Source organism: Lucilia sericata, unplaced genomic scaffold (genome assembly GCF_015586225.1).
Source record: "Lucilia sericata isolate MDLA Ls3-8-SP2 unplaced genomic scaffold, ASM1558622v1 Contig000244F_arrow, whole genome shotgun sequence".
Taxonomy (NCBI): Eukaryota; Metazoa; Arthropoda; class Insecta; order Diptera; family Calliphoridae; genus Lucilia; species Lucilia sericata.
Genome location: NW_023994270.1, coordinates 135,402 through 149,715, shown reverse-complemented (window position 1 = coordinate 149,715; position 14,314 = coordinate 135,402). Strand labels below are relative to the sequence as shown.

At 32.6% G+C, this 14,314-nt stretch overlaps 2 protein-coding genes across 3 annotated transcripts in view; one reads left to right on the top strand and one right to left on the bottom strand.

The window, feature by feature from the left end:
- On the top strand, positions 1–1,573 carry LOC119602609 (ubiquitin carboxyl-terminal hydrolase isozyme L5). Its single transcript, XM_037954207.1, has 2 exons — positions 1–221; positions 302–1,573. The coding sequence occupies exons 1-2, from the start codon at positions 149–151 to the stop codon at positions 1,195–1,197; spliced, it is 969 nt and encodes a 322-aa protein (XP_037810135.1). The 5' UTR covers positions 1–148; the 3' UTR covers positions 1,198–1,573.
- Positions 1,574–13,202: 11,629 nt separating this feature from the next.
- Positions 13,203–14,314, bottom strand: part of LOC119602612 (putative uncharacterized protein DDB_G0289263) — a 61,038-nt gene continuing 59,926 nt past the window's right edge. For both annotated transcript variants that reach the window (XM_037954217.1, XM_037954218.1), the window contains 2 exons: positions 14,219–14,301; positions 13,203–14,156 (listed from right to left, as the gene is read on the bottom strand). In XM_037954217.1, coding sequence (XP_037810145.1) covers positions 14,032–14,156; positions 14,219–14,301 — 208 coding nt within the window. In that variant the 3' untranslated portion in view covers positions 13,203–14,031. The remainder of the gene's footprint in view (positions 14,157–14,218; positions 14,302–14,314) is intronic.

Genomic DNA, 14,314 nt, shown 5'->3' with positions numbered 1-14,314 from the left:
TCAGCCGCCGCCGTCGTTAATATTTCTCGGCGTAGGGTTCTGTTTGTGAGATTGCAAATTTTTTGTGATTTGTAACGAATGAACAGAAAATACTTAAAATTATATTATTTGCAAAAGACTGTACATATAATTGAATAAATAATAAAAAATGGAAGGAGCTGGAAATTGGTGTTTGATTGAAAGTGATCCAGGAGTATTTACGGAATTGATTAAAGAATTTGGTAAATTAATGTCAAAAAACCGGCTTTTCTAACAAGTTGTGCAAAATTGTTATTTTGTATACATTGGAAATTTATTTTAGGTTGCGAGGGAGCTCAAGTGGAGGAGATTTGGTCATTAGATGATGAAACCTTCAAAAAACTGGAACCTATACATGGACTTATTTTTCTGTTTAAGTGGGTGCAAGACGATGAACCAGCCGGTTCTGTGGTTAAGGACAATCGCTTAGAGAAGATTTTCTTTGCCAAACAAGTTATCAATAATGCCTGTGCCACCCAGGCCATTTTGAGTATTTTGCTTAACTGCAAACATGAAGATATTAAACTAGGTGAAACCTTAACAAATTTCAAAGAATTCTGTCAATTCTTCGATCCTTACAACAAGGGTTTAACTTTAAGCAATGCATCACAAATTCGCACTGTTCACAATAGTTTTGCACGCCAAACACTCTTCGAACTTGATTCGAAAAATCAAAACAAGGATGAAGATATCTATCATTTCATAGGATATGTTCCAATTGATGGTCGTCTCTATGAATTGGATGGTTTGAAAGAGGGTCCCATCGATTTAGGCGCTATTGGTAGCGGACAAAATTGGATTGATGTGGTACGTCCCATTATTGAGAAGCGTATGAATAAGTACAGCGAAGGTGAGATACACTTTAATCTTATGGCCATTGTTTCGGATCGTCAGAGAATCTATCAGCAACAAATCGATAAACTTCTTAGTGGCGGCGAAGAGGCCATGGAAACTGATGATGATCGTGAAACAGAAATAGCAAAGCTACGCTTCTTGGTTGATAATGAAGTAGAGAAACGTAAACGTTATCGCATCGAAAATGTTCGACGCAAGCACAACTATCTGCCCTTTATTGTGGAACTATTAAAAATGTTGGGTGAACGTGGTCAATTAATGCCCATTTACGAGAAAGCTAAACAACGTGCTATGGAACGTGAAGCTGCAAAGACCAAATCTTAAACACTTTTACCCAACTAGTATATATTTAGAAATATATTAAAAACACACTTTTTTATTAAGTGTTTCTAGTTATATTTGACCCGTTCAGTGGGTTGTTTCTTTTTCTACATCATTTACAATTATTTAGTCATTTAAACAGCATTTGTAATGATTATTCTTTTTAATTAGAACTTTTTTATAAAACCTGTATTTACATTTTATTTTTTCCAAGAAGTTTGTAAATCTTAAGAATATTTAACTGCCTGAAAAAAATAACATTATACATATAAAATCATTTTTGATAATTATTTAACAAAATTGTTAATACCTATCTTTTTTGGTCAGCTTTTGTGTATGAATTAATAAAGTACAAGAATATTAATTTAATTAAAGTAAATACGCAGATTATATTATTTAAATACTCTAGACATTTCTCAGTAAATAAATATACAAACCAGATCAGAAACGTGAAACATATGAAGTTCCTGGAATGGTTATAGCGTCATCGAGAATTTCTTTGAACCGAATTGCCTATGTAAGATCCTGTGAAAATCAAAATTTTGGTGGCATACAACAGATTCGTACAATTTCCGTTTTAAAGAATTATAGATTTATTTTAAAGAATAATATTTTTATTATAGATTTATTTATTTATAAAAAGTTTAGTCCGACAATCAGTGTATAAGGAAAATTTAACTTTAAAATTCATTTTTTTTAATTTCGTGTAGTTTTTTAAAAAATAGTTGTCCTAAACATTTACATGGATTAAAAAAATATCTCAAATCCCTTTTGGTATTTGCAATAAAGGTGTTGTTATTATCATCTGAGGATTCAGAGTAGGAGCCCTCACCTATATTCAAACGATGAGGTACATAGCTTAGAGCGCTCTTCGAGTTAATCCTTCTCTTTCACCCCTATGTTTTTGCAAATGACATGCCTTACACTTGACGCATTGTCCACCACGGAGGCCAAGGTACCCACCACCGATTGCAGGATGACTACGCCACGAGACTCGGGAGTAGATTAACAATTCCCACAGGTACTGGGTTATTTATGCCCTACACCGAAACTTTATTTTTATTTTCCACGTTTGTTTTTTCAGTTCTTTGGTCCGGGGGGAATAAAATATTCCCAGGTGGTGAACAATTTCTCCTCAGCACACAAACAAAGGTCAGGACACGGGCGGGCTACAAACGCTCTCTCCGGTATTTCAGATCGCTGGACTCTGGGGATCCTGCGACTCTGACTACCCGGGAAAAGCTTTTGCGGCGTAAACATACATAGGTGATGACCAATGCGGCATGACGAAGTCTGCTAGCACAACACCCAAAGGACTGTCTGCCAAAGTTCCAGCAAGCAGGCCTAGTATAAAGCGGCAAAGGTCAGGTGAAACGCAGGTGTCTGAGGGTAAGCGGTTGAAACCATCAACTAGCTTGACATCAGCACCTGAGCTGCAAGTGGCCATCATAGACCGTAGTCATCCCGATGGGAAAATGACTACGGACAGATGTCTACTTATGGAGCAGATCTTGCGGGTACTAGTTGAGATTCCTCCTATTCTGGAGGACAAATCCATACTAACATTAATTAAGCGTCAGAAAAAGGAGCTTGGTACTAACGACTGGACGATTGAACAAGGACACACGACGCACAACCCCTCCGACTCCTTCGTTCCTCTCAAGGAGTCATAAAGTACGGGCTCAACCGACTTCGGTTGATCTTGCCCGCAGAGAAGCGCAGGGATGAGTCCAAGTGGCCTGAATGCGGTACATATTAATCTGCACCATTCTGCAACTTCGCTCAGCAACGGACGATTTATTGCGCTTTATGGAGGAGGAAGTTATCCACGTGGCCTTAATCCAAGAACCCTGGCTTACAGCCAGTAAAGTTAGAGGCGTCCGGTCACGAAACTATGTGCTCCTTTCTTCAACCCCTGAAGGTAAAATAAGGAACTGTATTTCGGTCAGGAAAGACATTAAAATTTTCCTTCTATATAATTACAGTTCTGGTGATTTAACGGTAGTTGTATTAGAGCGATAAGGTCTACCAACCCTAATTATATCTTCTGCGTACCTACCTTACGACGAAGACAATACGCCGTCAAGTGCCGTACACACACTAGTAGAATGGTGTAATACAAGGGGCCATGGTGATGGGCATTAGCATCCTATGACATGTGAGGCTAATGCCCATCATACTCTGTGGGGGAGCTTGTATATGTTTACTTTACTACGTTCTAACTACTAACCTAAGGGTTTGCAATAGAGGTAATAGACCAACGGACCAATAGGATCAGGGAACAGGTCATTGATATTACTTTCGTAGGGACTTAGTCAATGGACTAAGTCAGAATTCTTGATTGGAGAGTATCACTCGAATGCTCATTCTCCGATCATCACAGAATAATCTTTACGATACTGCTTACGCTGTTTAGGGAAAACCCCTTTAGAAATCCTAGGAAAACCGACTGGGTCAAATTTAGTGATCTATTGATGCCATACCACCTCCAGAAATGGATGGACTACATGGTACACAAGACTTGGACGAATCCATAAATTATCTATCCAAGACTTTAAAGGAAGCCAACTATGCTTTATGTAGGGAAATTCCGGCAACCATGGTGGAATCCTAAACAAATGCAGCTAAGGAAAGAATATAGGAAACTTTTTAATAAAGCGAAGAGGGATTAAAACCCTGTAAGCTGGGACGATTATCGTCAAAGCATTAATACTTTCAAGAGGGAAATTTATCCCCAAAGCGGGAAAAGTGAACCATAGTACCGCCAAAGACTATAGACCGATCAGTCTGTCATCGTTTTTATTGGAAAGATTGGTCGACATCCATGTCAGGAACATCATCTCTCCTGATAATTGCTGTAGGACACAATACGCATACCTGAAAAGGAGGTCGGTGGAGACAGCCTTACATAACTTTGTCGGAACTATAGAGAAGGCACTTGGCATAAAAGAATATGTTATGACATCTTTCTTGGACATTGACGGTGCGTTTAACAACGTGAACATATTCGCAATAGTCGATGCGCGGATAAAAAATTGGACAGAAAATATGTTCAAGAGCAGGGTATTGGGTATTGGCAAGACAATGAAAGTTGTGACAAGGGGCACACTACAAGGTGGTGTCATCTCTCCACTCCTGTGGAATCTTGTCGTAAATAAAATCCTTTTCAGACTTAGTAGGATCGGTTTCAAAGTAGTCGCATATGCTGACGACGTTGTGCTTCTTATTCAAGGGAAATTTCATGGAATCAGCCCTCAGCCTTCTACTATCATGGGCCAAAGAAAATTAAGGTACAAAATTCCAGAATTCAGACCTCCGCGTTTGAATGGTACCATTCTGAATACCTCAAGCGAAGCCAAATATCTTGGCGTAATATTATACTCTCAGCTCAAGTGGAAACGTAATGCTTCTAACTGGTATAATTTCTGGGCATATGTCGGAACGTATGGGCTATGTTATAGCTACTGTAGAAGCTGTTTAGACGAAGAAGAAGTGGAATCGGTCCAACACCTTCTATGTGACATGATCGGTTTTATTAGCTGGTTTTCACGGAGACCGAACGAACCAAGTAGTCAACGAATTTAGGGAGGGAAACCATTCTCTCAATATTCGGGAATGGGAATTCTAAGGGTATCACAATGGGCCACAAGGCCTCCGAGTGAACTCGCTTACTAGCGAGCAACCCACGTAACCTAACCTAACCGAGAGCTTAACTTTTACCTTCAGCGGAAAATACAGACCACATTTTAATATTTTTTCTTACTTTGACGTATTCTGGTTACCAATCCGGATCGATTGAGTGGTATTCCTATGTAGTATTCATGATATACATACAGTGTCTCTCATAAGTATTCGAATTTAATGTATTATGAAAACAGACATCATTTTATAATAGATTTTGTGGGAAAAATAAATAAATAAATATATTATGTTGTCCAGACAGTCCTTAAATTTTATACCACATTTTAAAAATTAAAAAAAAAATAATTTACATAAACTAATTTAACTTTTTTTTAAAAAAGTGCAAAAAATAGCTTCACAAAAATATTCGAATTTTTTGTATAAATCATATTTAGATTAGCATTATGAAGTAAAAATAAATAATTAAAATGAAATTAATGTTTTGTATAATAGCCTTTGTTTTTAAAAACAACTTCCAAGCGTCGTGGGACCGTTTCTACCAATTTATGGAATAGTTCTGGCGTTATTATGTCCCATTCTTCATGCAAAGCAACCCTATGGTTGTTTTAGAGGATAATGAGTGATTTAAAAGTTGTTCTTTTAAATATAACCACAAATTTTCAATGGAGTTTAAGTCCAGACATTAACTCCATTGAAAATTTGGTGAAAGAAGATACTTAGGGTCGTTAATGATCAACATTTTCACGTACCAGGTCGTGTATTTTGGATCGTTTTTCTGTTGAAAAATAAATTGAATGGGTTGTAGCCCCATTTTGTTGGTACTAGCATGCAAATTCTGCTCTAAAATTGACAAGTGGACCTTCTAGTCTATAATTACAATAATAAATTTTAGCAGTCGAACACCGTAGACGGACACAGAACCCCAAAATATGGCAGAGCAACTTGGGTCCTTTACAGATGGTTTTAAGTTAGATAATTCCAAGGCATCTCCAAGCTTTCGCCATATCATTTGACGACCATCTGAGCCAAAAATATTATATTTGTTCTAATCGTCCAAGATAACCTCCTTCCAGGATCCAATATTCTTACTTATGAGTCTATTTGCGGAGTCAAGACACTTAACATCGATTAACTTCGATATGAGCGGTTTCCACCTTGGTACTTGACCATGCAAATTATTGCTCCCTAGTACTTTGCGCACAATTTCGACACTAATTTTTATTCACAGGTCTGTCATGAGTACGTTGTTAATTTTTGGAGCTGATAGATGAAGGTTCCTTCGGTATTTCCTCAGTATTTCTCTGTCGTCCTGTATTGACAGCAGTTTTGGATGACTTGATAATGGTAAATACTCGATGGAATTCTTTGTTCCATGCGTGTAATGACAAAATATATTGTCGGTGGGAATCTATCAAACAATTCCTATATGTATTTAATTGATCGGCCTTGATTATACAGATATAAATTAATTTTTTAATTTGAATTGATCAACTCTTTTTCTTTGGACATTTTAAGCGCTTACACAGGAAGGATTTAAAACATAATTATGCAAATTTCCAAAAAATATAATGTTAAATATTCCATATAACCACTACCTGCATAATGGGTTAATTAATGGACAATAAAACATGTGTTCAAGGATTCTAAAAAAGTTCTTAGAAAAAATTCGAATATTTTTGCGCAGTACCTGAAATGACCCTTTTTGGGTTTTTTTTTTCCATTTTCTTGGAAACCATTAATGAGTTTTTATTACTTTTTTTCTTGTATTTCGTAGAAATAATATAAATTAATAAAATTTCATTAAAAAAATTTAAATACTATTATTATTTTTAAAGTAGCATCATACAATAACACAGGAATTCATAAAAAATAATAAATTCGAATATTTATGTGAGACACTGTATGTATTTAAAATGTGTTATATAAATGTCCTCAATTTCATTTGAAATTTTCTTAATTTCATTTAAAATTTTCTTAATTTCATTTCAAACTTTCCCATTTTCTTAATTTCAATTGAACTTTTCTTTTGAAATTCTCAATTTCCAAGAGAATTTTCCCAATTTTAAATACAAATTCTCAATTTTATTCTGAATTTTCTCAATTTCATATTGAAAATCTTAATTTCAGTTAGAATTAGAATTTTCTCAATATAAAATGGAAATTCTCAATTTCATGTGGAATTTTCCTAATTTCAGTTAAAAATGGTGTAGTAAATAATTAAAACGCTCCAAATTCAAAGTTATATTTAGTTGTCCAATTCACAATCGATGTTTAGTGGTTTTATCGTAGTATGTCGTAATTTTTTTTATTATTGATTTGTTTTTGTTTCAAAAAATTTTATTTGAACATTTTTTATGACATACAACGATACAACATCGATTGTGAATTGGACAATTATGTATGTATGTTTGTGTACATTAATTTCATTCATTCAAAATATTGATTTTTTAAGGGCTAAATAATTTTCTCAAATATTTGATAGGTGTGAAAGTACTTAAACATTTCTATATATTAAGGTCGAAATGACAAAATCAATATATCCTAATTATAAATTAAAAACACAATTTTATATTGATTTTCTTTAGAATATTATTTGATTTATTTTTTTTGTAGATTGTTTAAATTATCATATATTTTATGTATTTTTATATATAATTTTAATTTTTGTATTTATTGTTTGTTCTTATGTATGACTGAGTGTAAAGATATTGTTAACAATTAGTCAAATATTTGATGAAATAAGCGTAAGCAATGTTTATTTAATCTACTTAGAATTTGTTATTTTTTTTAATATTTTTAATTAAATAAATATTTGTTCAAAGAGGAGTGAAATAGTTAATGATTATAATCAGAAAGAATAATTATTCTTATTTCATCGAATATTTGAACAATGTGAACATATCCTGTAATGTGTTTGAGTATGTATGTATAAGATAAATGTTTGTATGCATTACATACATACATATTTAAATACACTTGCATGTATTTAAAAATATGTACGAATTGCATATAGAGTATTTATTTAATTATTTTTTGAGAATATTTAATTATTTGGTGTATTTTATTTTTTGCTTAATTTATTACAATACTTGTACATATTTGAATGTACTAAATTTAGTATTAATTTTGTATTTATATTATTTTCAAAATTAGTTTTTATGTTATTATGTATTTTATATCTAAAAAATTCAATTATATTATATATACTGTATATATAATTATTAATAATTTTATGTTTATTTATTTTTTCTGTTAATTTATTTCGCCAGTATTGTGTATATAGGAATATTATGTTAATCATTTGGTTGCTAGGTATTGATTTTATTATATATTCTTAATTCTTATTTTAATTTAAATATTTATGTATTTAAGTATGGTTTTTTTGTTGTATATATGTATGTATTTTGAATTGTATATTAATCATTATTATTTATAATTTGGTTGTTTTACTTTTTTTATCTAAATTTAAATTAAATTTATGGTATTTTATATTTTAATGGAACTAGAGAGGATTTTGATTATATCAATAATGGTGTTTTATTTATGCATGTTTTCATTTCGTAAATTTGTTAATATTGAATTCAAACTTAAATTTAATTTTGTTATACCCTCCACTACTAATGATTAGGATTCTGATTATTGCAATATTAAAAATCATTTAAGTAGAATGTTTAAAAATAAAAAACTTTATATATATTTTTAAAACTATTTATTCATATCATTCTGGGACATGCTATGAACTCAACTCCAGCTAGAAGTTCTAGTCTGCTTTACTCTCGGATGTTTTTTCTTAGTCCGATAGAACTAGAAAATTTAAAAAATAACACAAAAAAGTTCTCTTTCCGTGCCATATAAAAATTGTATATTGTGCCGATGAATATTTCTTATTTTAAAAGTAAAAATTTAGGAACTTTTTGGGAAAAAATTTGGCCATTTCAATAAATAAAACTCTCTTGATCTAAAAGATATATTCTGTAAACATTTTAGATCTTCTCAAGGACTACTTATTTTTAAAATTTCAGCTTATTCCGATCATAATTACAATGGACAATTTCTTGAACGGTCATAAAAAGGAATAGTTTAAGAAGGGTAACTCAAGTACTATTTTTTACGAGTTGGTTTAATGTATAATTTAATTCCTATAATCATTTTGTTATAGTTGTGGAGGGTATAAACAATTTTGGCCATCTGATTGCAGACTTTTTTTAAAATAATTTCGATAATAAAGGTAATTTGACAAACTTTAATTTTACTAAAACTTAAGATTTTTTAATCAAATTATTTAGATAATTTTACTGTATTTCTATTTATGTTTTAATAAATGTGTGTTATTTTGGATACTGTTTTCTTAAAAAAAAAATTATAAATATAATCACTGTTTTCGACTAATGGGAAGTTTAATGGTTACCATACCATAATGTCAAAGACATACATATCTTAATATTTAACTTGTTTAGAAAACTTTTCGTGGCCCGAAACAAATTGACTGCGAAACAACGGATTTTTTCTTGAATGTAAATTCTATTATTTCAACCTCCGGCCAATTGAGGAGACATCAATTGGTCTCTTTAGTCTATTCCATAGTCTAGTCTATAGTCTAGTCTATAGTTTAGTCTATAGTCTAGTCTATAGTCTAGTCTATAGTGTAGTCTATTCCATAGTCTAGTCTACAGTCTAGTCTATAGTCTAGTCTATAGTCTAGGCTATAATCTAGTCTATAGTCTAGTCTATAGTCTAGTCTATAGTCTAGTCTATAATCTAATCTATAGTCTAGTCTATAGTCTGGTCTATAGTCTAGTCTATAGTCTAGTCTATAGTCTAGTCTATAGTCTAGTCTATAGTCTAGTCTATAGTCTAGTCTATAGTCTAGTCTATAGTCTAGTCTATAGTCTAGTCTATAGTCTAGGCTATAGTCTAGTCTATAGTCTAGTCTATGGTTTAGTCTATAGTCTAGTCCATAGTCTAGTCTATAGTCTAGTCTATGGTCTAGTCTATAGTCTAGTCTATAGTCTAGTCTACAGTCAAGTCTATAGTCTAGTCTATGGTCTAGTCTATAGTCTAGTCTATATTCTATTCCATAGTATAGTCTATAGTCTAGTCTAAGTTTAGTCTATAGTCTAGTCTATAGTCTATTCCATAGTCTAGTCTATAGTCTAGTCTACAGTCTAGTCTACAGTCTAGTCTACAGTCTAGTCTATAGTCTAGTCTATAGTTCTAGTCTATAGTCTAGTCTCTAGTCTAGTCTATAGTCTAGTCTATAGTCTAGTATACAGTCTAGTCTATAGTATAGTATATAGTCTAGTCTATAGTCTAGTCTATAGTCTAGTCTATAGTCTAGTCTATAGTCTAGTCTATCTAGTCTAGTCTATAGTCTAGTCTATAGTCTAGTCTATAGTCTAGTCTATAGCTAGTCTATAGTCTAGTCTCTTAGTTAGTCTATAGTCTAGTCTATAGTCTAGTCTATAGTCTAGTCTTATAGTCTAGTCTACTAGTCTAGTCTATAGTCTAGTCTATAGTCTAGTCTATAGTCTAGTCTATAGGTCTAGTCTATAGTCTAGTTCTATAGTCTAGTCTAGTCTAGTCTTAGTAGATAGTCTATTAGTCTAGGTCTATAGTCTCGTCTTATAGTCTAGTCTAGTCTATAGTCTATAGTCTAGTCTATAGTCTAGTCTATAGTCTAGTCTATAGTCTAGTCTATAGTCTAGTCTATAGTCTAGTCTATAGTCTAGTCTAGTCTATAGTCTAGTCTAGTCTATAGTCTAGTCTATAGTCTAGTCTAGTCTATAGTCTAGTCTATAGTCTAGTCTATAGTCTAGTCTATAGTCTAGTCTATAGTCTAGTCTATAGTCTAGTCTATAGTCTAGTCTATAGTCTAGTCTATAGTCTAGTCTATAGTCTAGTCTATAGTCTAGTCTATAGTCTAGTCTAGTCTATAGTCTAGTCTAGTCTATAGTCTAGTCTAGTCTATAGTCTAGTCTATAGTCTAGTCTATAGTCTAGTCTATAGTCTAGTCTATAGTCTAGTCTATATTCTAGTCTATAGTCTATTCTATAGTCTAGTCTATAGTCTAGTCTATAGTCTACTCTATAGTCTACTCTATAGTCTAGTCTATAGTCTAGTCTACAGTCTAGTCTATAGTCTAGTCTATAGTCTAGTCCATAGTCTAGTCTATAGTCTAGTCTATAGTCTAGTCTATAGTCTAGTCTATAGTCTAGTCTATAGTCTAGTCTAGTCTATAGTCTAGTCTATAGTCTAGTCTATAGTCTAGTCTATAGTCTAGTCTAGTCTATAGTCTAGTCTATAGTCTAGTCTATAGTCTAGTCTATAGTCTAGTCTATAGTCTAGTCTATAGTCTAGTCTATAGTCTAGTCTATAGTCTAGTCTATAGTCTAGTCTATAGTCTAGTCTATAGTCTAGTCTATAGTCTAGTCTATAGTCTAGTCTATAGTCTAGTCTATAGTCTAGTCTATAGTCTAGTCTATAGTCTAGTCTATAGTCTAGTCTATAGTCTAGTCTATAGTCTAGTCTATAGTCTAGTCTATAGTCTAGTCTATAGTCTAGTCTATAGTCTAGTCTATAGTCTAGTCTATAGTCTAGTCTATAGTCTAGTCTATAGTCATGTCTATAGTCTAGTCTATAGTCTAGTCTATAGTCTAGTCTATAGTCTAGTCTATAGTCTAGTCTATAGTCTAGTCTATAGTCTAGTCTATAGTCTAGTCTATAGTCTAGTCTATAGTCTAGTCTATAGTCTAGTCTATAGTCTAGTCTATAGTCTAGTCTATAGTCTAGTCTATAGTCTAGTCTATAGTCTAGTCTATAGTCTAGTCTATAGTCTAGTCTATAGTCTAGTCTATAGTCTAGTCTATAGTCTAGTCTATAGTCTAGTCTATAGTCTAGTCTATAGTCTAGTCTGTAGTCTAGTCTATAGTCTAGTCTATAGTCTAGTCTATAGTCTAGTCTATAGTCTAGTCCATAGTCTAGTCTATAGTCTAGTCTATAGTCTAGTCTATAGTCTAGTCTATAGTCTAGTCTATAGTCTAGTCTATAGTCTAGTCTATAGTCTAGTCTATAGTCTAGTCTATAGTCTAATCTATAGTCTAGTCTATAGTCTAGTCTATAGTCTAGTCTATAGTCTAGTCTATAGTCTAGTCTAGTCTAGTCTATAGTCTAGTCTATAGTCTAGTCTATAGTCTAGTCTATAGTCTAGTCTATAGTCTAGTCTATAGTCTAGTCTATAGTCTAGTCTATAGTCTAGTCTATAGTCTAGTCTATAGTCTAGTCTATAGTCTAGTCTATAGTCTAGTCTATAGTCTAGTCTATAGTCTAGTCTATAGTCTAGTCTATAGTCTAGTCTATAGTCTAGTCTATAGTCTAGTCTATAGTCTAGTCTATAGTCTAGTCTATAGTCTAGTCTGTAGTCTAGTCTATAGTCTAGTCTATAGTCTAGTCTATAGACTAGTCTAGTCTATAGTCTAGTCTATAGTCTAGTCTATAGTCTAGTCCATAGTCTAGTCTATAGTCTAGTCTATAGTCTAGTCTATAGTCTAGTCTGTAGTCTAGTCTATAGTCTAGTCTATAGTCTAGTCTATAGACTAGTCTAGTCTATAGTCTAGTCTATAGTCTAGTCTATAGTCTAGTCTATAGTCTAGTCTATAGTCTAGTCTATAGTCTAGTCTGTAGTCTAGTCTATAGTCTAGTCTATAGTCTAGTCTATAGACTAGTCTAGTCTATAGTCTAGTCTATAGTCTAGTCTATAGTCTAGTCTATAGTCTAGTCTATAGTCTAGTCCATAGTCTAGTCTATAGTCTAGTCTATAGTCTAGTCTATAGTCTAGTCTATAGTCTAGTCTATAGTCTAGTCTATAGTCTAGTCTAGTCTAGTCTATAGTCTAGTCTATAGTCTAGTCTATAGTCTAGTCTATAGTCTAGTCTATAGTCTAGTCTATAGTCTAGTCTATAGTCTAGTCTATAGTCTAGTCTATAGTCTAGTCTATAGTCTAGTCTATAGTCTAGTCTATAGTCTAGTCTATAGTCTAGTCTATAGTCTAGTCTATAGTCTAGTCTATAGTCTAGTCTATAGTCTAGTCTATTGTCTAGTCTATAGTCTAGTCTACAGTCTAGTCTATAGTCTAGTCTATAGTCTAGTCTATAGTCCAGTCTATAGTCTAGTCTACAGTCTAGTCTATAGTCTAGTCTATAGTCTAGTCTATAGTCCAGTCTATAGTCTAGTCTATAGTCTAGTCTATAGTCTAGTCTATAGTCTAGTCCATAGTCTAGTCTATAGTCTAGTCTATAGTCTAGTCTATAGTTTAGTCTATAGTTTAGTCTATTGTCTAGTACTTGTAGAAATCAATAAAATCTTCTCTAATGCACATAGACTTACGTAATATTGGTACCCATCGTTCGAACGACGGAGTAGAAAGTGAAGTACGTTATACAGTACTATTTGGACAAACTATATGAGTTGAAGAAGTTCACAACGACGGACACAAAAAAGAGAAGAATATGTTGCTTTATTAGTTTTTTTCGTGGGAAGTTTCCCTCCCGACCCTACTCTTAAAATACTCAGAAATGTAAAGAGAATTTCTGTTCATAAGGGATGTAGAGTTCTCATATAACTGTTGGAGCGGTTAATTTCGCAGTAAAACTTTTAGTATTCAGGAAAATAACATCCAAAATAAAAGGATCAAAATGACTGTTAAAAAGAGACGAAACAATCTGTAAACCAACAAAATCACTGCAATATAGTGATAATCGTGATATAATTGTCTAAATTCCTGAAGTAAGATTTATAAAATATAAGACAAAAGTGCAAATTTCTTTCTGTCGAAATTATTCTTTATGAGTATTATATTTATAACATTTTTTTCTTAAGAAATCCGTATAAATTGCTCAATTCTATTATTTAATTTAATACTTGATATACTTGTTTTTAGATTTTTTTTTAGTTATATTCCCTTAAATTTTGATTTTATCTAAATTTTTAGCACTTTTTTTACTTTTTTCATTTCTTAGCAATTTTTTGTTTTTGTAAAGACACAACAGTTACTGGTCCAGTTCCAGGAAGTTTTTATTTTTCGGGAGACGAGTTATGGTTTTTTTTTTTGGGAATTCAATTCAATCATATAACAATATTTATAGTTAGTTTATACGAAATCCAACTTGTAATTAAATTAATCGGGAGAAAACACCAACGTTAAGTTTTATAAGCGTCTTGCTGGTATAACGGCATTAATGGTGCGCTCGGTTGTGCGGGAGTTGTTGATATGGAGGTTGATGGCGGTGTTGGGGTCGTAGCTTCCGGGTGACATTCTTTGTGAACTGGAATTATGTTTTACAAAATTAGAGGAAATATTTAGTGATTGCAAGTGTTTCGATCATACCTGCTGCAGCTGTCATTCTATTATATAAATTTTTCTTTTTTTTTTTCAATATCGCATCTAAATTATAGCCATCCAAAGCCATTCTGAAATTGGTAA

What these genes read in the sequence shown, in the direction of transcription:
- LOC119602609 (XM_037954207.1), top strand. Translation starts at nt 149, where the DNA reads ATGGAAGGAGCTGGAAATTGGTGTTTGATTGAAAGTGATCCAGGAGTA. An exon ending in GGAATTGATTAAAGAATTTG is followed by an intron (nt 222 to 301) that starts GTAAATTAATGT and finishes AATTTATTTTAG; the next exon opens with GTTGCGAGGGAGCTCAAGTG.